A 24,949-nucleotide genomic window follows, 5' to 3' on the forward strand; every position below is an offset into this window, starting at 1 on the left:
TCAGGCAAAGTAACAAATTCAGGTGCATGTGTGCTAGAAATGGGCATGCTGATTTATCATTTTAGAATGTTTTTTTTTCTACGCAGCAAAGTAACAAACTACAGGGCTGTGGCGCGATAGGTACCCGTTTGACTGGGCAGTTCTTTTCGGGAGCGGACCCCACGTGGGCCGCACCAGGCACTCGTCGTACGCAGCACACTGATAAGTGGGCCCGGAACTAAACGCCCTACCTGCCAGTACCAGCTTGGCGAACCCGCCCCGGCTTGGTGGACGAAAGAAGCAGCGGCAGGCGGCAGCAAAGCCCTCGAGACCAGGGCCCAAGGAAGCTGACCGGTGATCCAGGCCCTGGTCGCTGCCGCGTGGGCCCGGGTCCGCGGGGTTCCCGCACGCCCCGAGACACGTGCCCCTCGGCGGCATCGTGCGGCGGGCCACGTCCACGACACAGGAAGGCGCACAGCCTCAGCGGCCGCAGCATCCGCTCCACCTCCACGCCCACCCCCACCCACATAGGAGTAGGCCATTGAAGCAAGCGAAAGCAAACCGGGAAGCGTGGGAGGAGACCTGACCTCACCTCACAGTCGCAGCAGGAGGGGAGCCGCTGCTCGCTCAGCAGCAGCAGCAGGATAAGCCCAAGAAGGGACGCGAGAGAGGACGACGAAGCCTTGGAGGACGCAGAGGTGAGCACCTCGCAATGCTGCTTCCGCCTTTGATCCATCCATTTCTTTCTGCTGCAGGAATGCATCTTCCTGGTTTTGGCCGCACCATCGATCTGAGGCCGGAGAGGCTGAGGATAGGGTTTCGATTTTGTTCCTGTAGTTTGGCAGGGAAATGGCGGAACACAGTAGGAAGACGAATGGGAACCGGGAAGAGAGAGGCTTGGGGTGTGCTAGTTTGAATGACCAGCAAAGGCTGCTGCTTTTGCATCCTTGCTTTCGTTCACCCCTTTTTAACTTTGTTTGATTTGAAATGGTTTGAATGATATCCGTGATTGATTGTTTTCCCTGTTCAACTCCATCCCTCTCTCTTGTCTCTTGCTCCTCCGCTCTGTTCTTGCTGGCCACAACGGCTGAGACAAGCAAGTGGGGTAGGATTGATTTCTCCTCAGCTCGGCAACTGAAACCATTGCTAATTAAGTCTCTCTTAGTACTGCCGGTACGGTAGAAATACTAATGCTTTAATCCACAAACAATGCGTTAGGCATGCAGGTAACGCCTCTTTCTTAGTACTGTTCGTACAGTGTTAATAATGCTTTAAGCCGCAAAAAGACGCGTTACAGGAAACGCACACAGGGCTTCAGACCTTCATCAGTTCTTCAAATGCTCCATCTGTTAGCCCTCCCTTTGTGCCCCTCGCGTCTTGCATCGCATTGCTTGCCTCTGCCGGTGACTCCCATTTGCACTCAACTTCTCCAGTGGTTCGTGCCCTTCAATGAATGCATTTCTCCACTCCACAACCACACAAACATGAGGCCCGGCCCAGTTCAGGATCTAGCATAAATATCCATCTTCTGTAGGTTTTTTTTTTTGAGACAGTAAACTGTGCGAGTTACAGCGCCTCCTCCCTTCGAAATTTCTACCGCCTTTTCTGTTTGCTTAATTTGTGCCACTCCATGTAAGGCTGCCATTATTGTTCTCCTGGGAGAATTCCCAGTTTAGCCCTCACTGCTATATCTGCTAGGCTGGTCGAATCAAGGGCAGTTTGGTATACTTGCAATATTTAAGGTTTGTTGTGGAAGTGGGCTCCTGCTCTTTCCTGGATTCCCTCCACCGGAGTCCTTGGATTGGGGTCCTTGTGTTCAACTTGGTGGCACTGTTACCTCTGCCTGAGGTTATAGGGTGTGGACCGTGTGCATTTTTTAATTTGATGTGAAGGGGTGCAGAGGCAGATATATGCACCACGTCCATTTCTTTTTGACCTATTTTGGTAGCGAAGTTCATGTTATTGAAAAGAAATATTTCAGCTTATTGAATGATGATATGCCACTTAACGCTATAGTTTTTTTGTTTTTAAGGATGCTGCATTCATGTTTTTAAGGTTTTTAAGGATGCAGCCTATATGCAATATTTTACTCACTTATCAGTATTCGTTTATTTGTTGCAGCATTCCATTGCAGAAGGATTCGGTGAGGAATCTCATCATGCAGACTTCAAAAACAAGGTTAGCTCTAGATGGCTGGAACTTTCTTGGGTTATTTATTTCTCTCTTTCGCGGCTGCCCAAGAACAATTGCAGTTCTGCACATGCATGTGCATTTCTGGGTGGCCCTGTTTACTTAGCCCAGTAGACAGTGAGCATCCAAGGATTAATACCTGGTTTGTATTTAAAGGGTCTATTTGCACTTCGGGCCGATGCAGTCTAGACAAGTAAAATTATTTTAGGGGCATTACAGGTCAAAAACTAGTATAGTTTTGCTCTATTTCTGTTGCTAATCCAATTAGCATTTTGCAACTGTACCACTTTTGCAAATTGGAAAAAAAATAACCGATTTTATTTTCAAGTATCATATTGCCTGGATGTCTTGTTCTTTACCTTGGTTTAGTGAATCCATGGAGCTAAGTTGTACTAGAATTTGAGGGCGACATGCTACCGTTGTAGGTTGTACCCATATATGTATGTGAAGCTAGGTACTTAGGTACCATTTTGCTTAAGAGTTGAATTACTGACCTACCAAGCGAGCAGATTTGTTGAATGTACTGACTAGTACTACATTACATTTATGTTATTGGTTCTTGCATACAATGCATACAAGTGAATTCAGGGTCGACTGTCTGCACAAATACTATTTTTTTTTCTCAAACAGTAAGCCATGCAAACCCTGTATTGAAGTATAGATGTATTAGAGGGATCCACCCTTTTATTTGACTTCTGTCGTAGTATCATAGAACTGTTTAAATAGTTCTTTGGGCTGCTTGTTTGGTTAATATCTGAACAGTATCCATGTGATAGAACTGTTTAATTAGTTCTTTGGGCTGCTCGTTTGGTTAATAACTGAACCGTATATATGTCTTTGCCAAAAACCGCATGCTTCTTACCAACCAAAACAGTAGACAGTCTTTTACATCAATTGTTTTTCTTCCTGTCATTGCATGTTTATGTGAATCTGCTGATATAAACCATCTTATTAAGAGTGAAACAGTTGAGCTTCAGTACCAGTACACTTGCAGTTCAACAAAAATAAATATATAATGGTGTCTTGTCATGCTCAGTATACATTGGTTATTTCCTGAATCGACAGTTCCTTCAGTGCATTAAGGGCCTGCAACAGATTTTAATGTTTGTATTATCTGGATTTAGTTTGTTGATGGACCTATTGAGGTTCGAGGTCCTCACATTCCAAATTCCAATATAAGTCATAGGGCCTGGTGAATCTGAAGGTGTTTAGATGTAGCTGGACTTTGGCACTAGATGATTCCTTGTGGTGAAGCATTGCCATTACCGTAACAAAAAAAAAAATCAAAGACTTACACATATAACTGTAGAATATCCTAGTATCTACAGTGTAGATACTAGGATCATAGATATCTTGATGTTTACATATCTCCCAGTAGCCATATTTTTACCATATGCACTCATTTTGATTAGTACATTTAGGAGTGTTCACTACATGTCGGGAATGATTGTAATTGATAAAAGCTTTGGCTTCTCTCTGTGTTTGTAAAGTATTTTTACCCTATTTTAGGTCGTTAATTTCTTCAGGTGTTTTTTGATCATGACTTGGATGCTAGGTATTCACATTTGAGATCTGCAGGAATGGGCCCTCAGATGCCCCGCAGAGGACTTCTCCAAGGACACCACGTGCATCTCGTGTGGCCAAAACTGGAGGGAATGAAACTGATTCTACAGGAGCTACCCCGACAAGAACACCTACAGACAAGAGTCCTAAGGTCACCGAGCGGCGGTCTCCACGAAGCCCAGTTACCGAGGTAGTCTTGCAACCAGCACATTCTCTTTGCTATGTTTTTAACATTAGCGTTCTGTTTATTTGAGAAATGGCTGTATTTTGATTGATTATTCCAACATTTGTATATCTTTCATCATAGAAACTACAGAATTGTCTGTAGTATGCTTCGTTTTGAATTATTCAGTAGCATAATTCGCTCTCTGTTTCAGAAGAAGCGCCCAAGTAGGCTATCTGAACTGGAATCTAAAGTCAGCCAGCTGCAAGATGAACTGAAGAAGGTCAAGGAGCAGCTTAGCTCATCGGAGGCACGGAGGCGCCACGCACAGCAGGAGGCTGAGGAAGCAAAAAAGCAAGAGCAGGCTGCAACTGCGAAGCTGGAGGACCTGCAGCACCAGATTGATAAGTCCTCAGCAGCAGAGGAATCCCGTCGCCAGGAGCTGCGCAAGATCTCACAGGAGTGTGACCGTGCCTGGGAGTCAGAGCTCGAGGCTGTGCAGAAGCAGCAGTCAGTAGATGCCACTGCACTCAGCTCAGCCATGTCTGAGATTCAGAGGCTGAAGCAGCAGCTGGAAGCCACATCAGAGTCTGATGCAGCCCGTGCGAAGCAATGTGAGTATGCAGAAACTGAGATTGAGGGATTAAAGCAGGAGATGGAGATTCGCCTAGCGACCATTGAGGGCCTGAAGGTAAATGTCGGTGAGAGCGACAAGGCTGCAGCTGAGGCAAATGCCATAGCAAATGAGGCCAAGCGGCAGCTGGAGACAGCAAAAGCCACCATTGACTCGCTCATAGCTGAGGGTGTCCGCCTGCAAAACTGCCTGAGATCAAGGGACATGGAGCTCAATGAGTCTAAGGCTCGCATAGCATCGCTTGAGGAAGATCTGAAGAAGGCACAGGACATGGCCAATACCAATGTCAGCTTTGACAACCCTGAGCCTGAATCTCTGAAGAATGTGGTAACCACTGCTGATGCCAATGGGTTCTGTGAAAGTTCTGACCAGGAGATCGAGCACCTGTGTAATGCGCTTGAGGTGGCTGAGATAAGGTACCAGGAGGAGCAAACACGGATGACTATTGAGACGAAGACGGCATACGAGATGCTGGAGAATATGAAGGCTGAGTACATGCGCAAAGTGGGCGAGCTTGAGCTCGAGCTAAAGAACAAGAACGACGCACTCATGGAAGCGATGGCGGCAGCCTGTGCCGCAGGCAAAACACAGCAGGAACCTCACAAGCCAGACACCATTCAGCCTGAGCTGGAGGCGAAGTTGATGAGGTCGATCACGGACAACGCAGACCTGAAGGCAAGCCTGATGGACAAGGAGAACGCGCTGCAGAGTCTGGCAGAGGAGAACGAGACCCTAAAGATGCAGGCTGGCAGGACAGAGGCGGAGCTGCAGCTGAAGTACGAGGCGGCAGTGGCGGAGCTGGAGCTGGCCAAGGCGGCGGAGCAGGACGTGCGGATGCGTCTGGGCCTGGTCACCGAGGAGGCTGATAAGAGCAGCCGGCGCGCCGCGCGGGCCTCCGAGCAGCTGGACGCGGTGCAGGCCGCGAGCGGAGAGATGGAGGCCGAGCTGCGCCGGCTGCGCGTACAGTCCGACCAGTGGCGCAAGGCTGCCGAGGCGGCCGCAGCTGCTCTGTCAGGTGGCGGTGGCGGCGGGGATAACGACGGCATCGGGAGGACGGTGGAGCGGACTGGGTCACTGGAGCCAGAGTACAATAACTCCATTGGCGGGAAGCTGATGAGCTCACCATTCTCGGATGATGTGGATGATGAGTCGCCCAAGCGGCGCAACAGTGGTGGCGTTCTGCGGAGGATGAGCGGGCTCTGGAAGAAGAGCCCCAAGTGAGCCGGATCAGCCGGTCTGGTTCTGTAGGGTAGGGTGAAGGTGCTGCAAGCCTGCAACTGGTAGCAGCAAGATGAGGTGTTACAGCTGCCAGAATGAGGTGTAATACTGATCAGCAGAGAGGTTGTTAGCTTGCTCTGCTTGTAGTGCTACTAATCCGGATGCTGTAACAGTAGTAGTTAGCTGATGAATGCTCCAGGGATGATAATGCTTTTGCAGAACATTATTAGTTGATTGTGACATGATCATCCTGTTTAGCTGCTGCAAGTGAACTTGAAAGCACGTTGGGCTTCCTTGTACTGCATGGAATCTGTGGGTGTTTTTTTTAATCCTTTGGGGTCTGCAATCTGAATTTGTTGCATCGCACCATTTTCTTGTGCCGCTGATAAGGCGATTCAGCAATTAATCGAGATGAATTTTAATGGACTTGGGCTACAGCGATGATCTGTAGTCAGGTTTAATTAAAAAAGGGTAAATTATGTTGAGCAGGACTGATTTTAGAGTGGTTCCTCCTGCGTTTTAGTCAAAACGAAAACGAGAACCATTCATAACCGTGAAGGCGAAAACAAAATTTTGGATTCGATTTTCTCAACTCCTCGCGTAGTCGGTAAATTTGGTGAATTATCAAACACAACCATTCGTAAGGCCAAAGCAAGCGCTCAACTGGCCCATCTGACTTTTTCCCTTGTTTCAGGTTGCCCGGCCGAGGGTGTTCCAGGCCTCTCTCTCCATAGCTGGGCCAGTTGAAAAACTAGAACAGAGTACGCGCGAGTGAGATTAAAACCGACGGCGATTACACCACTATTGCAGTAGAAGAACACTAGCACGACTGATTCATCCATGGCACAAGCAAACCTTGCACTGCATCTCTACTTGCATCTCCTTGCACCATCAGATGTACTAGTACACTACAAATCCATGTCTGAAAAGATGACCACAGACTTAAATTTGGCTGGCACATTCATCAAGCTCGCCGCTTTCCCAAATCCATGGCACAGCAAATGGATTGGGTCAGGGGACAAGAGAAGCAGCAGCTAATGCTATACAAAGCCTACAGGCGGCTCCATTTGTGGCGGTGGATGGACCAGACTCCAGAGCGGCGGTGCCGGCCCCCGCCGGGCGGGCGGCCTGAATCTGCTCCCCGTCATCAGGCGACGAGGACGTAGACGGCGTAGATGATGCCCGGGATGTAGCCCAGGATGGTGAGCAGCAGGCAGATCCAGAACTCCACCTGCGACCAAATTAAAGAAGCGAGGGATCGAATTGAAGGCAAGAAGGCTAGCAGCGACCGTGCTGCATCATGAAACAGGAGTGATACCGACCCCGATGCCGTAGCGGAGGAAGACGCCGAGCGGCGGCAGCAGGATGGCCAGCAGGATCTCCAGGAACGTCTCCGACCCCATCGCTGTTGCTCCTGCAGCTTCCTCCTCCTCCTCCTTTGTGTCGGTAACAAACCTACTTAGTTCTAGCCTTCTAACTATAGCGTGTTGTGCATGTGGTGAAGCAGAAGCAGGAGCAAGATCAAATACTTGCCCTCCGCTGAGCTCACAGCTAAAGCAGGCCGTTGGACCTTATCAGAAAACGGCAAGCTGCCAGCACGGACAAGACGTGGCAGCGCGGAGCGTAACCAGCGCGACACCTGGCCTCGCCTGCTGGACACGTATGCCCAGCTGCCAGAAGACCATGCCTGCACGCTCATTCAAAGTTCTAATCTGCACACGATCGATCACCTTCCTGGCTAGTCCAATTCCGAGATCTCTCCAATTCCTACCTGATCACCACAAGATTATGCACTGCACTGCAACTTACAAATACAGTAGTATCTATCGGCAGCATATACCACCGCTAGCTACTGCTACGACGAATCCTTTTGGTGAGAGAGATGAGATCAATCTATCGCCATACATAGCATCTCTCTTGCAAGGGATGCTGCTTTTCACTGATGCATCGTATAGTCGCCGACCTTTTTTATTTTCTCAGCTCAAACTTTTCTAGAGAGCGAGAGAGAGTTGGGTTCCCGTGCAGGCCGTGCTGTGCGTCAGAAACACGCAGAGCTCCTCTTTTGCTCTCTTTTCACTTTTTCACAGCTAGCTGCCTAGCTCAAACGAACTTGTAACCCTTGTGCCCCTTCCTTTACACCCACCGAGCTTTTTTCTTTTTCACTGCTGAGTTTATATGCACATATTTTATTATTTGTTGACTGATGCTGACGGCGCATATGAATTCCTTGGTGCGAGGGTGTGTTTAGTTTGGTGAAAAAGTTTGGATTTTGGTACTGTAGCATATTTTGTTGTTATTTAATAATTAATGTCCAATCATACACTAATTAGATTTAAAAGATTCATCTCATATAGATCAGTTAAACTGTGTAATTAGTTATTTATTTCAACTGTATTTAGTGCTCCATGTATGTGTTCGAAGATTTGATGTGATGGGTACCCCTGAGTTACATTTACAGAGGAAGCTAAAAAGTATTCCCTCCGTACAGAAGGAATACAACCTAGCTTGCTAAGTAGTCAAATAATTTGAAATTTGATAAAATTTATAAAAAATTACTGATATTTGTATATCTAAATAGATTTAATATGAAAATACATAACTTGATAAGTCTCTAGTTATACTTATTTTATAACATAATAAATGTTTATAGTATTTTATATAAATTTAGTGAAATTTGAAATTATTTATTTTTCGGAAAATGAGAGTTATATTTTTTAGAACGGATGGAGTAAGTTGACTATCTGAATTGGTACCTAAAATCCGAGTTCTCTGTCATGTACCTAAAATCTCTGCGCTCGTGTCCGTCCAGTGGTGTCCTAGCTTGGCCGGCGCCAGCTAAAGAAACATCAAAGATTCACTTGTTGCTTGGCACTACAAACTCGTACACCTGCCGTGATGGATCATCGATACGCGCACTCACCACGCCATGCCGGCGCCATCAAAGGTCAACACCTCACTGCTGGTCTGTGCTACTAGCACTACAGCTACCTCAGTTCTTATCGTTTTCTTTTTTTTTCTTTTAATTTGACGGCAGTTCTTCTCTATTTTCTTTACCAAGATCGGTGCTCATCCCTGAATCCAGTCACAAATTTAGCGTAAATAAGGCTGCGGGACCTGTAAATGCTCCTCCAGTGCATCGATGGAGGAAAAAGAGCTGCAGCGGGGTACGCTACAGCCAGGGGCGGACCTGGGCCTAGGGCCACCCGGGCCGTGGCCCTAGTCGTGGCCCAAAAAATGCCACTAAGCCCTTTAGATTTTGGGCCAAAAACAAGAGGCCCATCCAACATACAAGGGCCAGAGTCCACGTAGCAACAGCAGCGACGCAACATGCTCCTCTGACCAGGGTTTACAAAACCGGTGGGAACCGAACCGGTCCAGTCCGGTTCCGGTTTGTGCCGGTATCAAATCGGTCCAAATTCAAAATTTAAATTTGAATTCAAAAAAATGAAAAATTCTCAAAAATACTTTAAGGTGCGACGAATCTAATGGTGTCAAATTTTCTCAAAAATTCGTTCGTTTAACATACTTTTCGGGCATTTAAAGTTAAACCAAAAAAGAAAAGAAAAAAATAAGACGGCTCATTAAGGCCCACTTGGTAAACCGGTCAAACTGGCCGATAAACCGGTCAAACTGGCCGGTATACCGTTCCAAACCGGTTACATATGTGATTTTAAAAAATTTGAATTCAAACCGGTCAAACCGGCCGGTATACCGGTACGAACCGGTTGAACTGAGTTTTTTTAATTCAAATTTGAATTTGACCGGTACCGACCGGTTTCCGACCAAACCGGACCGTTATACCGGTACCGGACCCCGGCGGTTTGGCACGCCCTCACGTACTCTCCCCTGTGCGCCACTGCCCGCCGCCACCGCCTGGTGCGCCGGCCGCCGGCTGGCACCTGCCGGCGGCTCACCCCTGGGCTACCTGCTCCCCTTCCCTCCTTCCCAGGTGCGCCGACCTCGAAGAACCCCCGGAGGAAGTACGCGCCTGGGCGCCACCGCGCTAGGCCGCCCGTGCGACACCGCCGCCGCCCGTCGACGTGACGCCAGCGATCAGCCTCCCCACTTCCATTCTCCTGAAGCTCACAGGTTTTTATTTTCTCGTCAATCTATTTCGGTCCCCCTATTTCATTCAATTCACTAATTGGAATTTAGTCACTAGCACTGCAATTTTAGATCTAGACAATTGATTGGTAGCTTGATACTGCAAAATGAAGAGGAGTAGGACATTGACATCTTATTATGCTCGTGTTTCTCCCACACAATTGACTGGAGTTTGTTGAACCCCCTCGCCCTCCACCTTCAGCACCGGAAGCAGAAACAAATTTAAAATATTTGCTATGAAAATTATAAAGACAGAGGTGCGAAATAAGACGGGGGATGAGTGGTTAAATCATAGGATGACATGTAATATTGAGCGAGAAATATTTGCAAGCATAAAAAATGAAGTCTCGTTTGAAGAAGTTAGCTAAATATAGTAGCAGTACTAGTGGTATGTTACCTTCAACTGTTTTTCTATAGTAGCTTAATTTTGGCCGCTGAATTGTGGCCCTAGTCTTGGCCAAAAGCTAGGTCCGCCACTGGCTACAGCTCCCTCCATCTTTGTAGAAACGGCGCCGCACACCAAATCAAGCGGGCGCAGCGGACGTCCGCAACCCACGCCGGCCCCACCACGCCCAGAGGACAGTTGCTGTCGCGCGCGTCCATCCGGAAGTGGCCGCCGCCATCGATCTTGTCCGCCGGCTAGGGAGGGGGAGGAGGTGTCTGCCGCCGTCGAGCTCGTCCGCCGGCCAGGGAGGGGGGAGGAGTAGGGGCCGAGCTCGAGCAGGCCTCGCCCCGCGCGGCCCGGGAGGAGGGAGGGCGCCAGGACCGGCGGCGCGGGAGAGAGCAGGGAGGGGGGCACGCCTACCGTCGGCGGAGGGAGCAGGGAGTGGGCGGAGTCAAGCCGTGCTGCCAGATCCACGCCGGGAAGGAGGGAGAGTCAGGTGGAGGGAAGAGGACGGCCGCGCGCGCTCCGCGGGAGCCGAGCCACCATGGACCCGATAGGAGAGGGGTGGTCGGCGGCGGGCACGGCTCCGGCCAGGTGCCTCCCGGAGGCCCGCGGCGGTGGACACCTCCGGGCGGCCAGGTGCCGCTCCGGCGCGGCCGCCGACCGAGGAGGGAGATGATGCCAGCACCGCACCTCGTCGCCCCCGCCGCCATGGTGTCCACCGCCGCGGGCGCCGCGTCCTGGGCCCGGCCGCAGATGGAGCACAACAGGGGCGACAGCAGACCACAGACGGCCGGGAGCACACATCGTGGCCGGACCCGCCATGGCCGCCAGGATCTGGCGGAGCTCGAGGGCCGCTATGCATCCTCGCGCGCCGGCCGCCCTGCCGCCGCGCCGCAGAGCAGAGCCGCAAGCACGCCATCGCAGGCGGCCCGCGGGCAGGAAGCAGGGGCGCCGCGCGCCGCTCGTGCTCGCCCTCGGCAGCGGCCGCACGCCGTGCTCCGTCCTCCCTCCCGCGGCCGCGCGCACGATGAAGGAGGGCACCGAAGCGGAGCGAGCAGGGGAGCCACCGGAGCTCGAGAAGGGGACCCCCGCGCGTCGCATCCCCGGCTACCCCATCATCTGTCGCGCGCCTGCACCGGCCCGGCCATGGGCGCCGCAGCATTGGGGCGTGAGGTGAACACAAGGCAACGCGCGTGCCGGAGGGAGGCCGGGCCGCTCGCCGGAGTGGGGGCCGGGCTGCATGCCGGAGAGGGAGGTGAGGAGCGTGGGACCGCGGAGCTCGGCACGCGGAGCTCGAGCTCGCCTCTGCTCGCCGGTGGGGGCACCGCGGAGGCCGCGAGGAGGCGGCGCCACCGGAGGAGCGCCGGCACGCACCGGTCCGGGATCCCGCCGCCGCCGGGCGAACGCGGCCCGGCAAGAAGGGGAGGACGGGGCCGGGAACGCGGCGAGGCGGGCCGCCGAGAGCGCCGTCCGGCGGACGCACCTGCAGATCCAGGCGAGCACCGCGGCCATGGCCCGGCCGCGGCCAGTTCCGCGCCCCGCCGGCCGAGCCGAGCGGAGTAGAGGGGGGAGAGAGGGGGTGCCGGCGAGGACGCGCGGAGCGGAGCTGCGGAGGCGTGCTCGGGAGAGAGAGGAGGGAGGGCGCAGGGTAAAAAATGAAACAGAGTATGACGCGTGGGTTCATGTTCTGATATAGAGGATGGATGGGTACCGAGAAACTAAATATAGAGAAAAAATCACGCTGACCAAGACAGAATATTTCTTTTAGAGACGGAATATTCTTTTTAGAGGAGAAAAATAGAGGTCCACAAGTGTGGACAGCCTAATGCCCCATGCATCTTTCTATTTCATTTTCATATATAAGAAGCCCAGTGGCGGAAGCAGCAGTACCCAAAAACACCATGGAGCCTCTCCTTAGCCCCCTTCATTTTGGAGAAAAAAAGATGAGAAAGAAGGAGAGGAAAGAAGAAATCAACCCCTCCTTTAAAAATTTCTGGATTCGCCAGTGAAGAAGCCAAGCAGCTGAACTGCTCGTCTACTACGTATATACATGCATCGATGCCGACTGTAACCGCCCTCGTGCACGAGTAGTCAAGGCAGCAGGCAGTGTCGTGCCGACCATGCCTCGGTGCAAATACGGGGTCCTCCTTTGGGGCCCCCACCTCTTTTACGCCACAATCTGTCAATCTGAGAAGTCTCTCCACGACCGAAACAACCAAGAGATCGATGGAGCACAGCAACCACGTATCATCTATCCACCTGGAATGGAACGGATTGGCACAACCGTTTCCTTTCTTTACGTGTCACGGCAACGGGAGAGTTCACCACCCCCTGCGCGGGCGTTCCGGTCAACCTGTGCCGTCCTAATGTGCAGCTAGATCGACACGTGCCGGCGTGCCGCTGTCGGCCGGCTGCGGCAAGGCAACTGCCAAGTTGTGCACTACTACTGCGCCTGCGATGATGATGTGGGCAGGCGCGTCGCCGTTAGCGATGAAAACCGACGGAAAAATTTTATTTCTACTTTCGTTTCTATTTTTTTTTTGACGGAAATGGAATCAGATTCGGAAAATACGAGTACGGAAACGAGATTGGGTTACGCGAAAGTACGGAAACGAACCAATACAGACGTTGAGCCGGAAAGAATAATGCGATCAAATATTCTCGAGTATACATTAACAAAGTCACAAAATAATATACACGTACAAAGTTATTAGTCCAATATTCACTAGTATGACATGTGTTAACATGTTAACATGTATACTTAGTGATTGGTGAAAGAGCATCTAGGCCCCTAGTGGGTTTTGGTGTATTGATTGACAATACGATTAAAGAACTAACTTGTTTGCATGAGATTATGAGCAGGTATTTAATTTGTGGAATGATATAGCTCATGTATTGCAAGTAAATGTGTATGTCCCATTAACAATCATTATATGTGACAAGCTAGAATGAGAAAGAAAAATGGAAGAGCAAGGTATTCATGTGTAGTATGAAGGCTCTAATATTGTGTTGAAGCTCGTTAGTTTATGTGGGACTCAAAGTAGCAAGCAAAAGTTGTAAAAGAAAATAGAGTAAGGTATTCATGGTTGATATAAAGGCTCTAATATGCGAAGGCTTGTTTCGGATGTATATGACAAGCAAAACAAGAAAAAGAAAATTGAGAGCAAGGTACTCATGATTGACATGAAGGCCCCAATATCAATTAAAGGCTTGTTCGACTTTTGATGGAATTCATATGACAAGTAAATGTTATGAGAATGAGACATAATATGTTGTTGCATAGTCTCAAATTAGAGAGACTTGTCATATGAGATGCATATTATTGTACAAAGGAAGCAAGCAAGAGAAAAGTAAATGAGACATGAGTTGATGTGCATATGTTGTCTCAAATTGGAAAGCTTGCATATGAAAATTAAATGGTGAATTTATTTTGGTAAAGAAGATTTCATGCATGACACAAATCAATATGAGTTCAAGATGGACGGCTAGGATAAAGGTAGAGGATCGAGAGACGTGTTTCAAGAGGCTACACAAGCGACGGCTTGGGGGGAGCAAGGAAACCGATACGGGTCAAAATACCGGAGATCCTAGAGTCATAAAGAGCTCTATGTTGAAGAGTGTCAGTATTTGAAAAATGGGAGTGACTTGTGAATCAAAGATGAATTCCATTCTTATATGAAGGAAGATTCAAAGTCACTAGCTCAAGCAGAAATGCTCACTGAAATTAAGGATGTTGACAACCTCAAGATATTGATTGAAGAAGTTCGGCTTGATCAAGACATGAAAGCTCAAGTGTTGTGTATGTCATTTTATGTGAACTTGAGTATAGGATGTCGTACTATCAAGAGGGATGCAACATCAGTGGTTTGACATTACCAAAAGTGCTCATAGCTATCCCATATGAGAAAAGTCAGAGAGAAACACTTGGGAGCAGAAAACCTACTTGTACCGGTCTGACCGGTCCAGCCGACTGGTCTGACCGGTCGGGGTCCAACGGCTAGTTTATTTGAACTGACCGATCTGACCGGTCTGAGTCTGACAGAGCAACGGCTAGTTTTTGAAAGAGGGGTATTTATACCCCACATCCTCACCTATTCGGGTGTGCTGATGCCATTACATTTCAAAGCCATCTCTGAGCCGTGAGAGCACTTGAGAAGTCCTCCCCAACCTCTCTTTGTGAGATTTGAGTGATTAGAGTTGAATCATTTGAGTTGGGTTGAGTGAAACTTTTGCTAAGAGAGCATTTGAGCAGTGAGAGCATAAGCCCTAGCTTGAGCACTTGTGGTTGCGTCGCCAACTTGATTGAATCATTTGTTACTCTTGGAGGAGAAGCCTCCTAGACGGCTAGGCGTCGCAGGCTAGCTCCCAAGCTTGTGGTGAGCAGCGGCAAGTTTGTTGCAGCAGCAAAGGTGTGCCACAAGGGCACATGGTCAAATAGTGGAAAGGAGGAGATAGCTTGACCTTGTGGTCGCGATAATCTTCCTCAACGGAGACTAGGATTCACACGTGGTGAACGTGGTGAATCCGAACTTCGGTGAAACAAATCTCTGTGTCTCCTTGCATTATCTTTATTTAGTTTGCCTCACACTTTGTACTCTAGCTTTATTTGTGCTTCCGCTTCGATCTACTTGGTTTTGTTGTTTCTGTATGTGCAGGGTTAAGAAATACATTTGTAAGCACCTAAAGAAGCACCACACCAAGTTGCATTTGTGCTAGAGCTCGTAAAGGGGAGAATTAACACTTTTGTGCAAGTTCTGCGTAGTACCGGTCTGACCGGTCTGCTCAACCGGTCTGACCGGTCAGAGTGTTTGAATCCTGTTTCTAAGTCTAGTACCGGTTTGACCGGTCTGCCAGACCGGTCTGACCGGTTGGTTGCTGACAATTGTGTTAAGTGCTTTAATCTGCAGGATTAATATTAAACGCCTATTCACCCCCCCCTTTAGGCGACATCACGCGATTAAGGTCCTTTCAATTGGTATGTTTTTGAACATATCAATTTTTAGACATATCTTATGTAGATTAAAAATAAGATGAAAAACAGAATAAATACGGATTAATTCCATGTAAAAACGGGATTTCTCGAAAACGGACGGAGAAACCTCATTTCTACTTCCGTAAATATGGAAATAGGATCCACGAATACGGAAACGAACTAACAAAAATAAAAATCGAAACGGGTCGGAACGAGAATATTTCCGTCAGTTTTCAACCCTAGTCGGCGTGTCGTTCGACGGGTGGCACGTCACGCGGCTCCATTGGTAGCCAGTGTAGACTGTAGAGACCGTGTAGAGAGCAATTCCGAAGTTCCGATTAAACAAACCACACGTACTCCCGTGGTTTGGATTTGGATTACCCCGCTAACCTCGTCACTTGCAATCATTGTTACTTGCCTGTATCACTGCCACTAGCTGATTGGACTTGTAGAGACGTACTTAGTCCGATCTTGATGGAGATTTCATGATATTAAATCCTATGCTATATCATCAATTTTGTTGATATAGTAAGAGAGGAGGAAATTTCATAGGATGAGATAGAATTTTCATCTCCATATAACTCAGTCAATTTAGTCACCTAGTTTTTAGACTTTTCTTCACGTAGAAGGCTAAGCTGAGGGGTCTCCCGGTGGCAGCGCCAGGACTCGAACCTGGATCACCAGCTTGGGGACTGGCTCAAGCAACCACTTGAGTTCACTAGCCCCTCACTTAGTTCTCAATTTTGATAACTGTATTATTAAAGTTGTCCAATGATATTGGTCTTAAACATAAAAAATTTAAACATTCTTGCCAGCAAGGTAGTAATTATTCATGACTCAACTGGTGACATCATGAAACACTAATATGCAATAATCATCTAGTAGTTACTAGCGTCTAAGGTCATGTTTGAATCGATTAGTGCGAGTCCTCTATTTGTTCTAAATTATAGTACTTCACCTTTTAGGTTTGTCCTAAGTCGACCTTCACCAAGTTGATTGAGTTTGAAGAAGAAGATCATCTATATCTACAGCATCAAATTGTTTCATTCAACTAATCATGAAATATGTCTTGGTGGTGAAAGTACCTACTGACATTAGCTTAACGGAGCATATTTAAGTACTAACTGACTCGACAGATTTACTAATAAATGGATTGGTCAACGCTTGCAGTCAGGAAGCCACCGTGACGCACGCATTAGTAGTTGGCTGGAGTACAGTCTTTCTTGTCACCTGTCATACCCAAAAAAATTGTTAGGAACCAGTAATTTTACAGCTAATCTGGTCTGGTATCTTCTTTACTTCTTATCATCTCAATTTGTTCTTCCTTACTCTTTTGGCCCGTGCTACATCCTAATCTGAAAGGGGCAGTCATGATCCTATCTCATACTTGAGCTCACTCTTTTTTCCCCCGAGAGAATTTGACTTGATTTTCACATTGGGCGGAGATATCCCCTCCAAATTCAGGGGTTGTTTGGTTCCAGAGATTTTTTTTAAGTCCCTGGAACTTTTTAGTATTTAGAAGTATTAAATAAATGTTAATTATAAAACTAACTACAGAATCCTGGGGCTAAACTGCGAGACGAATCTAATGAGGTATCTTAATTTATAATTAGCGAATGGTTACCGTAGCATCACTGTAGTAAATTATAAATTAATTAGGCTCATTAGATTCGTCTCGCGAATTAGCACTCAGCTGTCAAAAAAATATTTATAAACAGATTTTATTTAATATTATAAAATAGTAAGATTTTTTTTGATGTGATAGAGACTTTTGAAAAAAAATCTTTGAGGCAAACAAGCCCTCAGACAATCCCACTGATCCTACGAAAGATCGACATGACATGGATGTTTCATCAAATGGCCAAATGCATAGCACTACATGTCCCCATGATATTTTTTTTTCCTTTCATCTCTGTGTTGTCCCCACTGTAATATTTTGAAATCCAAATAAAGCCCATCCCTATTTTAAACCGTCCTTCTCACCTGTGTGAGTCACATGCTCGCTCTAACTTGTATATTCTGTAACACCAATAAGCTGGATATTTTGGCATTAGAGAAAGGGAGAAGACGACTCCGGTGGGCGGTGGCCATCACCGGGGTCCACTCTATGATGTGGACGTAGGGAGATGTAGCATGTACCAGCTCATCTTTTTTTGTGCCCGTGTTGCACACCACAGCAGCTTATTAGAGCAAGTATTGTGGCCGGCTGAGAGGTGGCGGGGAGTCGACGTGGCATAGGAGAGAGACTAGACCGGGCGACTCGCAAAACGCCGGCTGCGGCGGGCGGAGACGCGAGGGGCGTCCTGCTATTGGTTGAGCACTGATCTAGCAGCGGGGGCCACATCATTCCGCCGGCATCTCAGCCAGGGGCGGGCGAAATCTATTGCCCTTGCTCTTAAGCAGTGGCCGATACCAACACGGGCTTAATCAATGTAATCCGGTGGTTGTTTTTTTACATCCCGCCCAGGATTTAATAAGATTGATAGAATATTCATGCCAACAAATCACAATTTTTTTTTCCGAAAACTAATCTCCAAAAAACTCCAAGATTAAGCGTGCTGGTACAAAATGTGCAGAAAAGACTTATATTGATCTGTAAGGGCAGTCTATATTCTAGATAAGCTGCCAGATATAAGCGGATCCGGCCTCAGGAAGACGGGACTTTACAATTTTCTTAGTGACTCGAGGGGTTTCTCTAACGTTTCCTCGTCGACCAATCTGATGCAATACCCGTCACATCAAATCTTCGGACACATGCATAAATTATTAAATGCAGTTGAAAAAAATAACTAATTACGCAGTCTAACTGATTAGCACGAGATGAATCTTTTAAAATTAATTAGTCCATAATTAGATATTATTTGTTAAGTCACAACGAAATATGCTACAGTGCCAAAACCCAAATTTTTTCACCAACTAAACACTTGGCTCTATTTAGTTTTCAAAAAAATTTGCACAGTACCCATCACATCGAATCTTCGGACTCATGTATGAAGCATTAAATGCAATTGAAAAAATAACTAATTACACAGTCTAACTGATTAGCACGAGATAAATTTTTTAAATCTAATTAGTCCATAATTAGACATTATTTGTTAAGTAACAACGAAATATACTATAATGCCAATACTCAAACTTTTTCACCAACTAAACACACCCTTATTAATCCAAGCTGCAGGGTTTTGATTTCTGAACCAGCCACACCCATCCCGTAATGGTGGGAAGAGAAATTAAGGAATCATGGCCACATAGGGCGGTTGCTTCTCCAGAGATATTTCACAAAACGAGGAGGGCCTCATGTCTACAGTGGAGGGAGCAAGAGTAAATTTGCTCCCTTCTTATTTTCCACGCCCTCTCTGTCTACAGTGTCAAACAGTACATCTACAGTGTCAAACAGTGTATTTGCTCCTTCCACTGTGGACGGTCTCAGCAGCCCCTCAGGCAGCAACAAGGAGCAGCGCTACAGTTACCTAAACAAGAAGGACTAATAACAGGTTCTTGTTAGTTGTTACCTTTTACGATCCATCAAGAAATACTGAGGCTGGTTCCAACGGGGTCGGTACCGACCCCCGCCGGTCGGTACCGACCCGGCTACCGACCCGCGCCGGTCGGTAAGCGCGGAAACCGAGAGCGCGGGGCGGTAGCGCTACCGACCGGCGTTGGAGCCGCGCGCGGTCGGTACCGACCCCGCGTCCGGTCGGCTGCCACGCGGCGCTCTGTGATTGGCCAACGGCTGCCACGTCAGCTAGCCGTTGCAATTAGCCGTTTTTGACTGTTTGGACTCCAAAAAATTCGGAAAAAAATCCAAAAAATCACAAATTTCGTCCACGAGTACTTCTACTGATTCCGCAGACATGGGCGAAAAGTTGGAAGATCTTTGCAAGATCACCCACGAGTACGCTCAAGCAAAACTGTGGAAGCAGTGGAACATACTCAGTTCACGCTTGACGGACGGTATGACGGATGCTCAGAAGAAGGTTCATGACCGAGCGTTAAAACGTCTGCAACAACAGCTTCACCTCGACGACGACGACGAGTAGATTTATGTAATTTTTATATTTTTATGTAATTTTCTTTATTTTAAATTGTCGTGTAATTTTTATTTCGAATTTTTATGTAATTTCTGAATTTTTAAATTTAATAAAGTGGTTTTGCTGTGTCAATTTAAATCATAGAGCAACGCGTTCTGAAATGGTTATGTCTGGAATGGAGAAACTGACGTGGCGCTGATGTGGCTGTGGGCTGAGGCTGCAGGCTGACTGATGGAGCGCTGGGGTCGAGTGGGCTGGCGAGAGCTGATGTGGCGCTGATGTGGCTGTGGTTGTGGGCTGAAACTGCAGACCCGCTGTTGGAATCAGCCTAACAGATCAATGCTGATGCAGATGCACATCGGATGAGAGGGCTTCGTTTGTTGGAACGGGACGGTTTTCGGGAGGCGAAACAAGCAAGCTGATTTCCAGGATGTTTAATCCGGCACCAGAATCTGTTGCATAGATTTTGTCCTTGTTTCCAATGGAAGTGCAGATTTTTTTTTCATGTTCAGTTTGTTTGTTGGGAACATATCTAGTGCAAACCAAAAATCTCGTACAAACCCGTGCAAACCTACTAAACAAAGTTTCAAAAAATTCTAAAAAAAATCATGAATATGCTTCTCAGATTACATCATCTATATATAAAATTTCATGGTCAAATTCGTCTTACTCTAGAAGTTAAAAAAGACAAATTTGAGATGCATTTGAACCATTATTGTTGTCAGAAAATTTGTCTTTTTTGTAACTTCTAGAGTAAGACGAATTTGACCATGAAATTTTATATATAGATGAGGTAAGCTGAGAAGCACATTCATGGTTTTTTTCAGAATTTTTTGAAACTTTATTTAGTAGATTTGCACGAGGTCCTTGGTTTGCACGAGATACGTTGCCTTGTTTGTTCATGCTGCTGCAAGCCTTACTGTTTGTTCTTGCTGCTGCAAGTGCCCTGGCTGATGATCTTAGCTTTATCCCACCATGTTGTCAGTTCAGATCATTCATCCGCAACGGAAAAGTTGGAGAATGGAGCGTCACATCAATGCCGACCAAAGCATGGCCCATCGAGACGTGCAGCTGCAATGATCTTTCGATTTCGCAGTAACTAAGGCTCTGTTTAGTTCATAAAAATTTTCAAGATTTTCCTTCACATCAAATTTTAGACACATATATGAAACATTAAATGTAATTTTAAAAAATAAATAATTACACAGTTTAGTTGGAAATGAGATGAATTTTTTAAACCTAATTAGTGTATGATTGGACACTAATTACTAAATAAAAAACGAAAATGCCACAGTAGCCAAACTAAAAAAATTTCACCAACTAAACACGCCCTAAGACTATGTTTAGTTTCCAAAAAATTTCAAATTTCTCATTTCATCAAATTTTTGGACACATACATGAAATATTAAATATATTTTAAAAATAATAATTAATTATATAACTTAGTTGTAAATGATGAGATGAATCTTTTAAATCTAATTAGTTCATAATTGAACATTAATTATTAAATAAAAATAAACATGCTACAGTGGCCTAACTCAAAAAAATTCACGAACTAAACACGCCCTAAGCCGGCTAATTTCGGCTGGTAAGCTGGCTGATTCAATAATGTTATACGAGAGAAAATAAGTTAAAACAATCGGAATAAACTGAAAAAGAGAAACCGAACAGAATTTTAGATTATGATCACTCTGCGGATGGAAGGAAATCATGCGGGCCTCGCTTTTGCCACACCCGCTTAGCGCTCGTCGAATCCGGAATCCCCTCCCCAACTCCAACCTGCTGCGGCTCTCTGCTTCAGCTCGCCAGCCAGCCTCCTCGAGCTCGCTAAAAACCAACCCAACAGCCCACTCTGTCCTCTCCCCTCTGGCCCCTCCCTCTCCCACGCGCAAGGCACAACACAAGGCAGGCAACGGCACAACACTTGGTGGAGCAACCAGCCAGAGAGAAAGAGAAGCAGAGCAGGAGGAAGAAGAAAGAGGGAGAAGAAGAGCGGCAGCCAAGAAGAGGAGGAGCAAGATGCTGCGCGGCGGCACGAGCATGCTGGGGATCGTCAACTTCATCACCTTCCTGATCTCGATCCCCATCCTGGGCGGCGGCATCTGGCTGGCGTCCCGGGCCAACTCCACCGACTGCATCCGCTTCCTGCAGTGGCCCATCATCGTCGTGGGGCTCGTCCTCATGGTCATCTCCCTCATGGGCTTCGCCGGCGCCTGCTACCGCCAGACCTGGCTCCTCCGCCTCTACCTCTTCGCCATGTTCTTCGTCGTCCTCGCGCTCCTCTTCTTCATCGTCTTCGCCTTCGCCGTCACCGACCGCGGCGACGGACAGGTCGTCATGAACCGCCGCTTCCTCGAGTACCAGCTCTCCGGCTACCGCGGCTGGCTCCGGGACCGCGTCGCCGACCCGCAGTACTGGGCCACCATCAGCGCCTGCCTCCGCGACGGCCACGCCTGCTCCGGCATGAGGCGATTCGGGCGCGCCCCCAACACCGGCATGCTCGTGCCGGAGACGTCGGACATGTTCTACGCCCGCAACCTCTCCCCCATTCAGGTAACCGCCTTTTCTTGTCCTCTCTCTTTCGCCCAATTCCTTACCTTTTTTTTTTCTTTCTTTCTCCCCAGAAAAGATTCGTCAGTTCTTGCCAGCCTTGCTTTCCATGTGAATTGAGGCTGGAAAATCGCGGCTTTGTTTTTTCGGTTACCGAATAGGAGCGTGTATGGTCACGTTAATGATCTGGCGTGGAGAGATTGGATCTTTTACGGGTTCTAGAGCATAAAACTTAGGATTTTTACGATGATTCGGCGATTCAGTTCCATTATTCACTCCTGCTGCTCTATATAATTTAGGGGAAACGAAGACTGCATTTGTGTACAAAGACTGTTGATTTTTAATTTCACATAAATATTTGAAGAGGGTAAACAATCTATGAACCTGTGATTGCTTGTTGCAAAGGTTGCGTAGGATATTCCAGTTACTTCTACTCGGTACCAGTGTGGATCTCGAGATGAACTTTGCTTGCCCTTTTTATCAGCAGCCCCCTTTCTTAGCAAGTCATGGCCTTCAGTATTTATTTGTTCACGCACCAGCCTGCACCTTTCAGAAATTATTAATTCGGCGGGCCTTTTGCTTGTTCCTGATTTAGGGCAAAGCAGCTAGAAGGGCCACTGACTTTGGCAGCCCCTTCGATTCCAGCATATACCTTTCTTCAAAAGCAATCCTTTTATTCGCTTTACATCACGGAAAGTAATTGCGTCGATAATTCTGTAGCAGGTGCCCTTAAGTACAGAAACTTTAGGTTGATTGGACTAAACTCATGGATGAGGACACAAGTTTATCATCCATACTAACCAAATGTGAACAATATGCCTGAACGACAGTGTCATTTTCTTATGGAACAAATCTGTACCTCTAAACTGTACATCTAAGACATTTAGCCAGTAAATATCCCCTTGAATCGTTGGCCAATTTGACTTGAACAAGCAGCACTAGGAGAGTTGGAGTTCAAGCTATTGCAGTGGTAAGTAGAATCTGGTGGTGGTGAGGCTGAGGATATTCATAATGTCATTTTCATAGCTTTTTCCTCATCTTTTCGGATACCAGACGACAAGGAGGGCCACAATATTTGTATGATTGAGGAATCAGGGCCTCTCTCAGCGTCCTACCAAATACACCAGTGTAACCAGGACGGCCAAAAGCCAGTTGCTTGGTGCCACATTTCAGACTTGGAATTGGACCATGGAAGCCAGTTGCTAAGTGTCACATTTCTGAGTCTCACAATATTTGTATTCTCTATGCTGTCTTCTCTAACTGACCAGTTTGTTGTTTTTCTTTTCCTAATTTACAGCCTAAAAAATTACTTGCAAATATCTGTTGTCTTTGGCCTTTGGCTGTTTAGCTGTTTGATTGTTTCTGTAGAGATGGCACTCTACATTATGTGTTGCATTTACAGTCAGACCCAGTATATCTATTGTCCATGTCAGATAACTATTGTATAGGATGAGTAGGCCAGTAGGTTGAGTGCAAGGGCTAGTGACAATCGTTTAATAGATAGATATCTATTGCAGTGGGTAGACACACACCAAGTGTTTGTTAAATGGTTGGTTCTGCTGCGCTGTTAGTTTGTCTTTTTCTTGTGCATGCACACATATATGGACATTTAGTAGGTTCTTCAAGCTATAGTTTTATTTTTGCGAGGAAGTTATAGTTAAACAGGCTTGGACAAATTTAAAAGTTTAATTGGCTGCAAGAGTTTTTTAGTTCAGAGGCTGAGTGTTTCAGGACAATGAGCTGGCGTCAAGCTCTTAAACAACATAATCCTTTCATGCTACGTTTTTGTTTAGTTAGTAAAACTAGTTATGGATTTACATGTGTAAGTTCTTTGTCTCTCAGAGTAACAGATTGTTGTGTGATTTCTCAGGATATGCTGGTGTTCTTTCAACTGTTGTCTTGTACTAATTTTTTTAGTCTAATTTTAAATGTATTACCTGCAAGAGTTTGAGTTCAGTGGCCTAGTGTTTCTTGTTAATGAGCTGTCTTCAAGCTCTTAATTGGTAAAACTAGTTTCTGTGTTTTCATGGTTGAGTTCTTTTCTCTAAGAGCAACTGATTAGCCGTGTGATTTGTCAGGATACTAATATCATTTTATGATTGACTACTGCAGTCTGGATGCTGCAAACCACCAACATCATGTGGGTTCACCTACAATAACGAGACATACTGGACGCCAAACCCTGGAGTCCCGATCAGCGATGCAGACTGCAACAGGTGGAGCAACGACCAGCGGACGCTCTGCTTCCAGTGTGACTCGTGCAAGGCGGGTGTCCTGGCAGGCATCAAGAAGAGCTGGCGCAAGGTGGCCATCCTAAACATTGTGGTGCTGATCATCCTCGTTATCGTCTATGTTGCTGGCTGTGCTGCGTTCCGTAACGCCAAGAGGATCGATAACGACGAGCCGATCGGCATGGCGCGGATGACCAAGTCCCAGCCGAGCAGGTTCCAGTTCTAGACTGCTGTGGCGGGTTCGCAAGCTTTTGCCTTGTACAAATGACCACACTGGGATACGCGGATACTTCGCAAAACTCAAGTACCGGTATCGGATACCGTATCGGATACCCGTACTCCATGGATATTCCCGAATACGTATTCCGTAAGTATCGGACTATTTAGATATTTTCAAATAATAAAAATAAATCGGATACTCGTGGGATACCTGTCCAATACCTTCAAATCCTAACAACACCACTCGATCGCTTCGTATAAAGGTTCTCCGATCAGCTGTGCCACCCTCTCATCCCCACTCGCGCAGCCGCAGGCCCGCAGCAGCCTCGCACGGCTCCCTTGCTGTCACCGCCGCTCGGCCACCCGCCCACGCCTCCTCCCGCTCCTTCCTCGCTGCTCATCGCTCACTTGCTGTCACCGCCGCTCGAGCATCCGTCCGTGCCTCCTCTTGCTCCTTCCCCATCGCTCGTCGCTCCCTTGCCGTCACCTCCGCCCACCCATCCGTGCCTCCTACTGCTCCAGCGGCTGCGCGGGCTGTGGCCCGCACATCTGTTAAAGCACTATTTAGGGTGGTGCTGTGTTGCTGGAGCTCGCCGCTGGCGGGCCGCCACGGCCGCCGGACCGCGCCTCTGGACGGCCCGCGCGGTCGCTAGAGAGGGAGAGGATAAGCCGCGGCCTCCGGAGAGGGAGAGGAGGAGCCGCGGCCG

The 24,949-nt window shown here is 47.4% G+C and overlaps 4 protein-coding genes and 1 long non-coding RNA gene across 9 annotated transcripts; 4 read left to right on the forward strand and 1 right to left on the reverse strand.

The window, feature by feature from the left end:
- Nucleotides 1–459: 459 nt before the first annotated feature.
- Nucleotides 460–6,076, forward strand: LOC120664110 (interactor of constitutive active ROPs 2, chloroplastic-like). 5 transcript variants are annotated; one of them, XM_039943119.1, is made up of 5 exons: nucleotides 484–592; nucleotides 625–677; nucleotides 2,101–2,157; nucleotides 3,748–3,922; nucleotides 4,110–6,076. In XM_039943119.1, the coding sequence occupies exons 3-5, from the start codon at nucleotides 2,138–2,140 to the stop codon at nucleotides 5,748–5,750; spliced, it is 1,836 nt and encodes a 611-aa protein (XP_039799053.1). In that variant the 5' UTR covers nucleotides 484–592; nucleotides 625–677; nucleotides 2,101–2,137; the 3' UTR covers nucleotides 5,751–6,076. The 5 variants fall into 5 exon arrangements, with proteins under 5 accessions (XP_039799052.1, XP_039799053.1, XP_039799051.1 ...); XM_039943118.1 differs by having other exon boundaries at nucleotides 460–677; XM_039943117.1 differs by lacking the exons at nucleotides 484–592; nucleotides 625–677 and adding an exon at nucleotides 703–1,414.
- Nucleotides 6,077–6,519: 443 nt separating this feature from the next.
- Nucleotides 6,520–7,394, reverse strand: LOC120664111 (low temperature-induced protein lt101.2). The gene is made up of 2 exons (XM_039943122.1): nucleotides 7,070–7,394; nucleotides 6,520–6,978 (listed from the first exon to the last, which is right to left on the reverse strand). The coding sequence occupies exons 1-2, from the start codon at nucleotides 7,148–7,150 to the stop codon at nucleotides 6,895–6,897; spliced, it is 165 nt and encodes a 54-aa protein (XP_039799056.1). The 5' UTR covers nucleotides 7,151–7,394; the 3' UTR covers nucleotides 6,520–6,894.
- Nucleotides 7,395–10,911: 3,517 nt separating this feature from the next.
- On the forward strand, nucleotides 10,912–11,802 carry LOC120667508 (translation initiation factor IF-2-like). Its single transcript, XM_039947572.1, has one exon. The coding sequence runs from the start codon at nucleotides 10,912–10,914 to the stop codon at nucleotides 11,800–11,802; it is 891 nt and encodes a 296-aa protein (XP_039803506.1).
- Nucleotides 11,803–18,636: 6,834 nt separating this feature from the next.
- LOC120667399 lies at nucleotides 18,637–19,747 on the forward strand. Its single transcript, XR_005672175.1, has 2 exons — nucleotides 18,637–18,705; nucleotides 19,594–19,747. It is a non-coding gene; the product is annotated as an uncharacterized LOC120667399 (long non-coding RNA).
- Nucleotides 19,748–20,937: 1,190 nt separating this feature from the next.
- LOC120664113 (tetraspanin-3-like) lies at nucleotides 20,938–24,452 on the forward strand. Its single transcript, XM_039943123.1, has 2 exons — nucleotides 20,938–21,795; nucleotides 23,905–24,452. The coding sequence occupies exons 1-2, from the start codon at nucleotides 20,953–20,955 to the stop codon at nucleotides 24,247–24,249; spliced, it is 1,188 nt and encodes a 395-aa protein (XP_039799057.1). The 5' UTR covers nucleotides 20,938–20,952; the 3' UTR covers nucleotides 24,250–24,452.
- Nucleotides 24,453–24,949: the final 497 nt, after the last annotated feature.

Source organism: Panicum virgatum, chromosome 3N (assembly GCF_016808335.1).
Source record: "Panicum virgatum strain AP13 chromosome 3N, P.virgatum_v5, whole genome shotgun sequence".
Classification (NCBI taxonomy): domain Eukaryota; kingdom Viridiplantae; phylum Streptophyta; class Magnoliopsida; order Poales; family Poaceae; genus Panicum; species Panicum virgatum.

Excerpts from the sequence above, each read along its gene's own strand:
- LOC120664110 (XM_039943117.1), top strand. The coding sequence starts at position 1,317 with ATGCTCCATCTGTTAGCCCTCCCTTTGTGCCCCTCGCGTCTTGCATCG. Across the intron at positions 1,415-2,100 it reads TGCACTCAACTTCTCCAGTG|CATTCCATTGCAGAAGGATT; the intron begins GTTCGTGCCCTT and ends TATTTGTTGCAG. Across the intron at positions 3,923-4,109 it reads CACGAAGCCCAGTTACCGAG|AAGAAGCGCCCAAGTAGGCT; the intron begins GTAGTCTTGCAA and ends TCTCTGTTTCAG.
- LOC120664111 (XM_039943122.1), bottom strand. The coding sequence starts at position 7,150 with ATGGGGTCGGAGACGTTCCTGGAGATCCTGCTGGCCATCCTGCTGCCG. Across the intron at positions 6,979-7,069 it reads TCCTCCGCTACGGCATCGGG|GTGGAGTTCTGGATCTGCCT; the intron begins GTCGGTATCACT and ends ATTTGGTCGCAG.
- LOC120667508 (XM_039947572.1), top strand. The coding sequence starts at position 10,912 with ATGATGCCAGCACCGCACCTCGTCGCCCCCGCCGCCATGGTGTCCACC.
- LOC120664113 (XM_039943123.1), top strand. The coding sequence starts at position 20,953 with ATGCGGGCCTCGCTTTTGCCACACCCGCTTAGCGCTCGTCGAATCCGG. Across the intron at positions 21,796-23,904 it reads GCAACCTCTCCCCCATTCAG|TCTGGATGCTGCAAACCACC; the intron begins GTAACCGCCTTT and ends TGACTACTGCAG.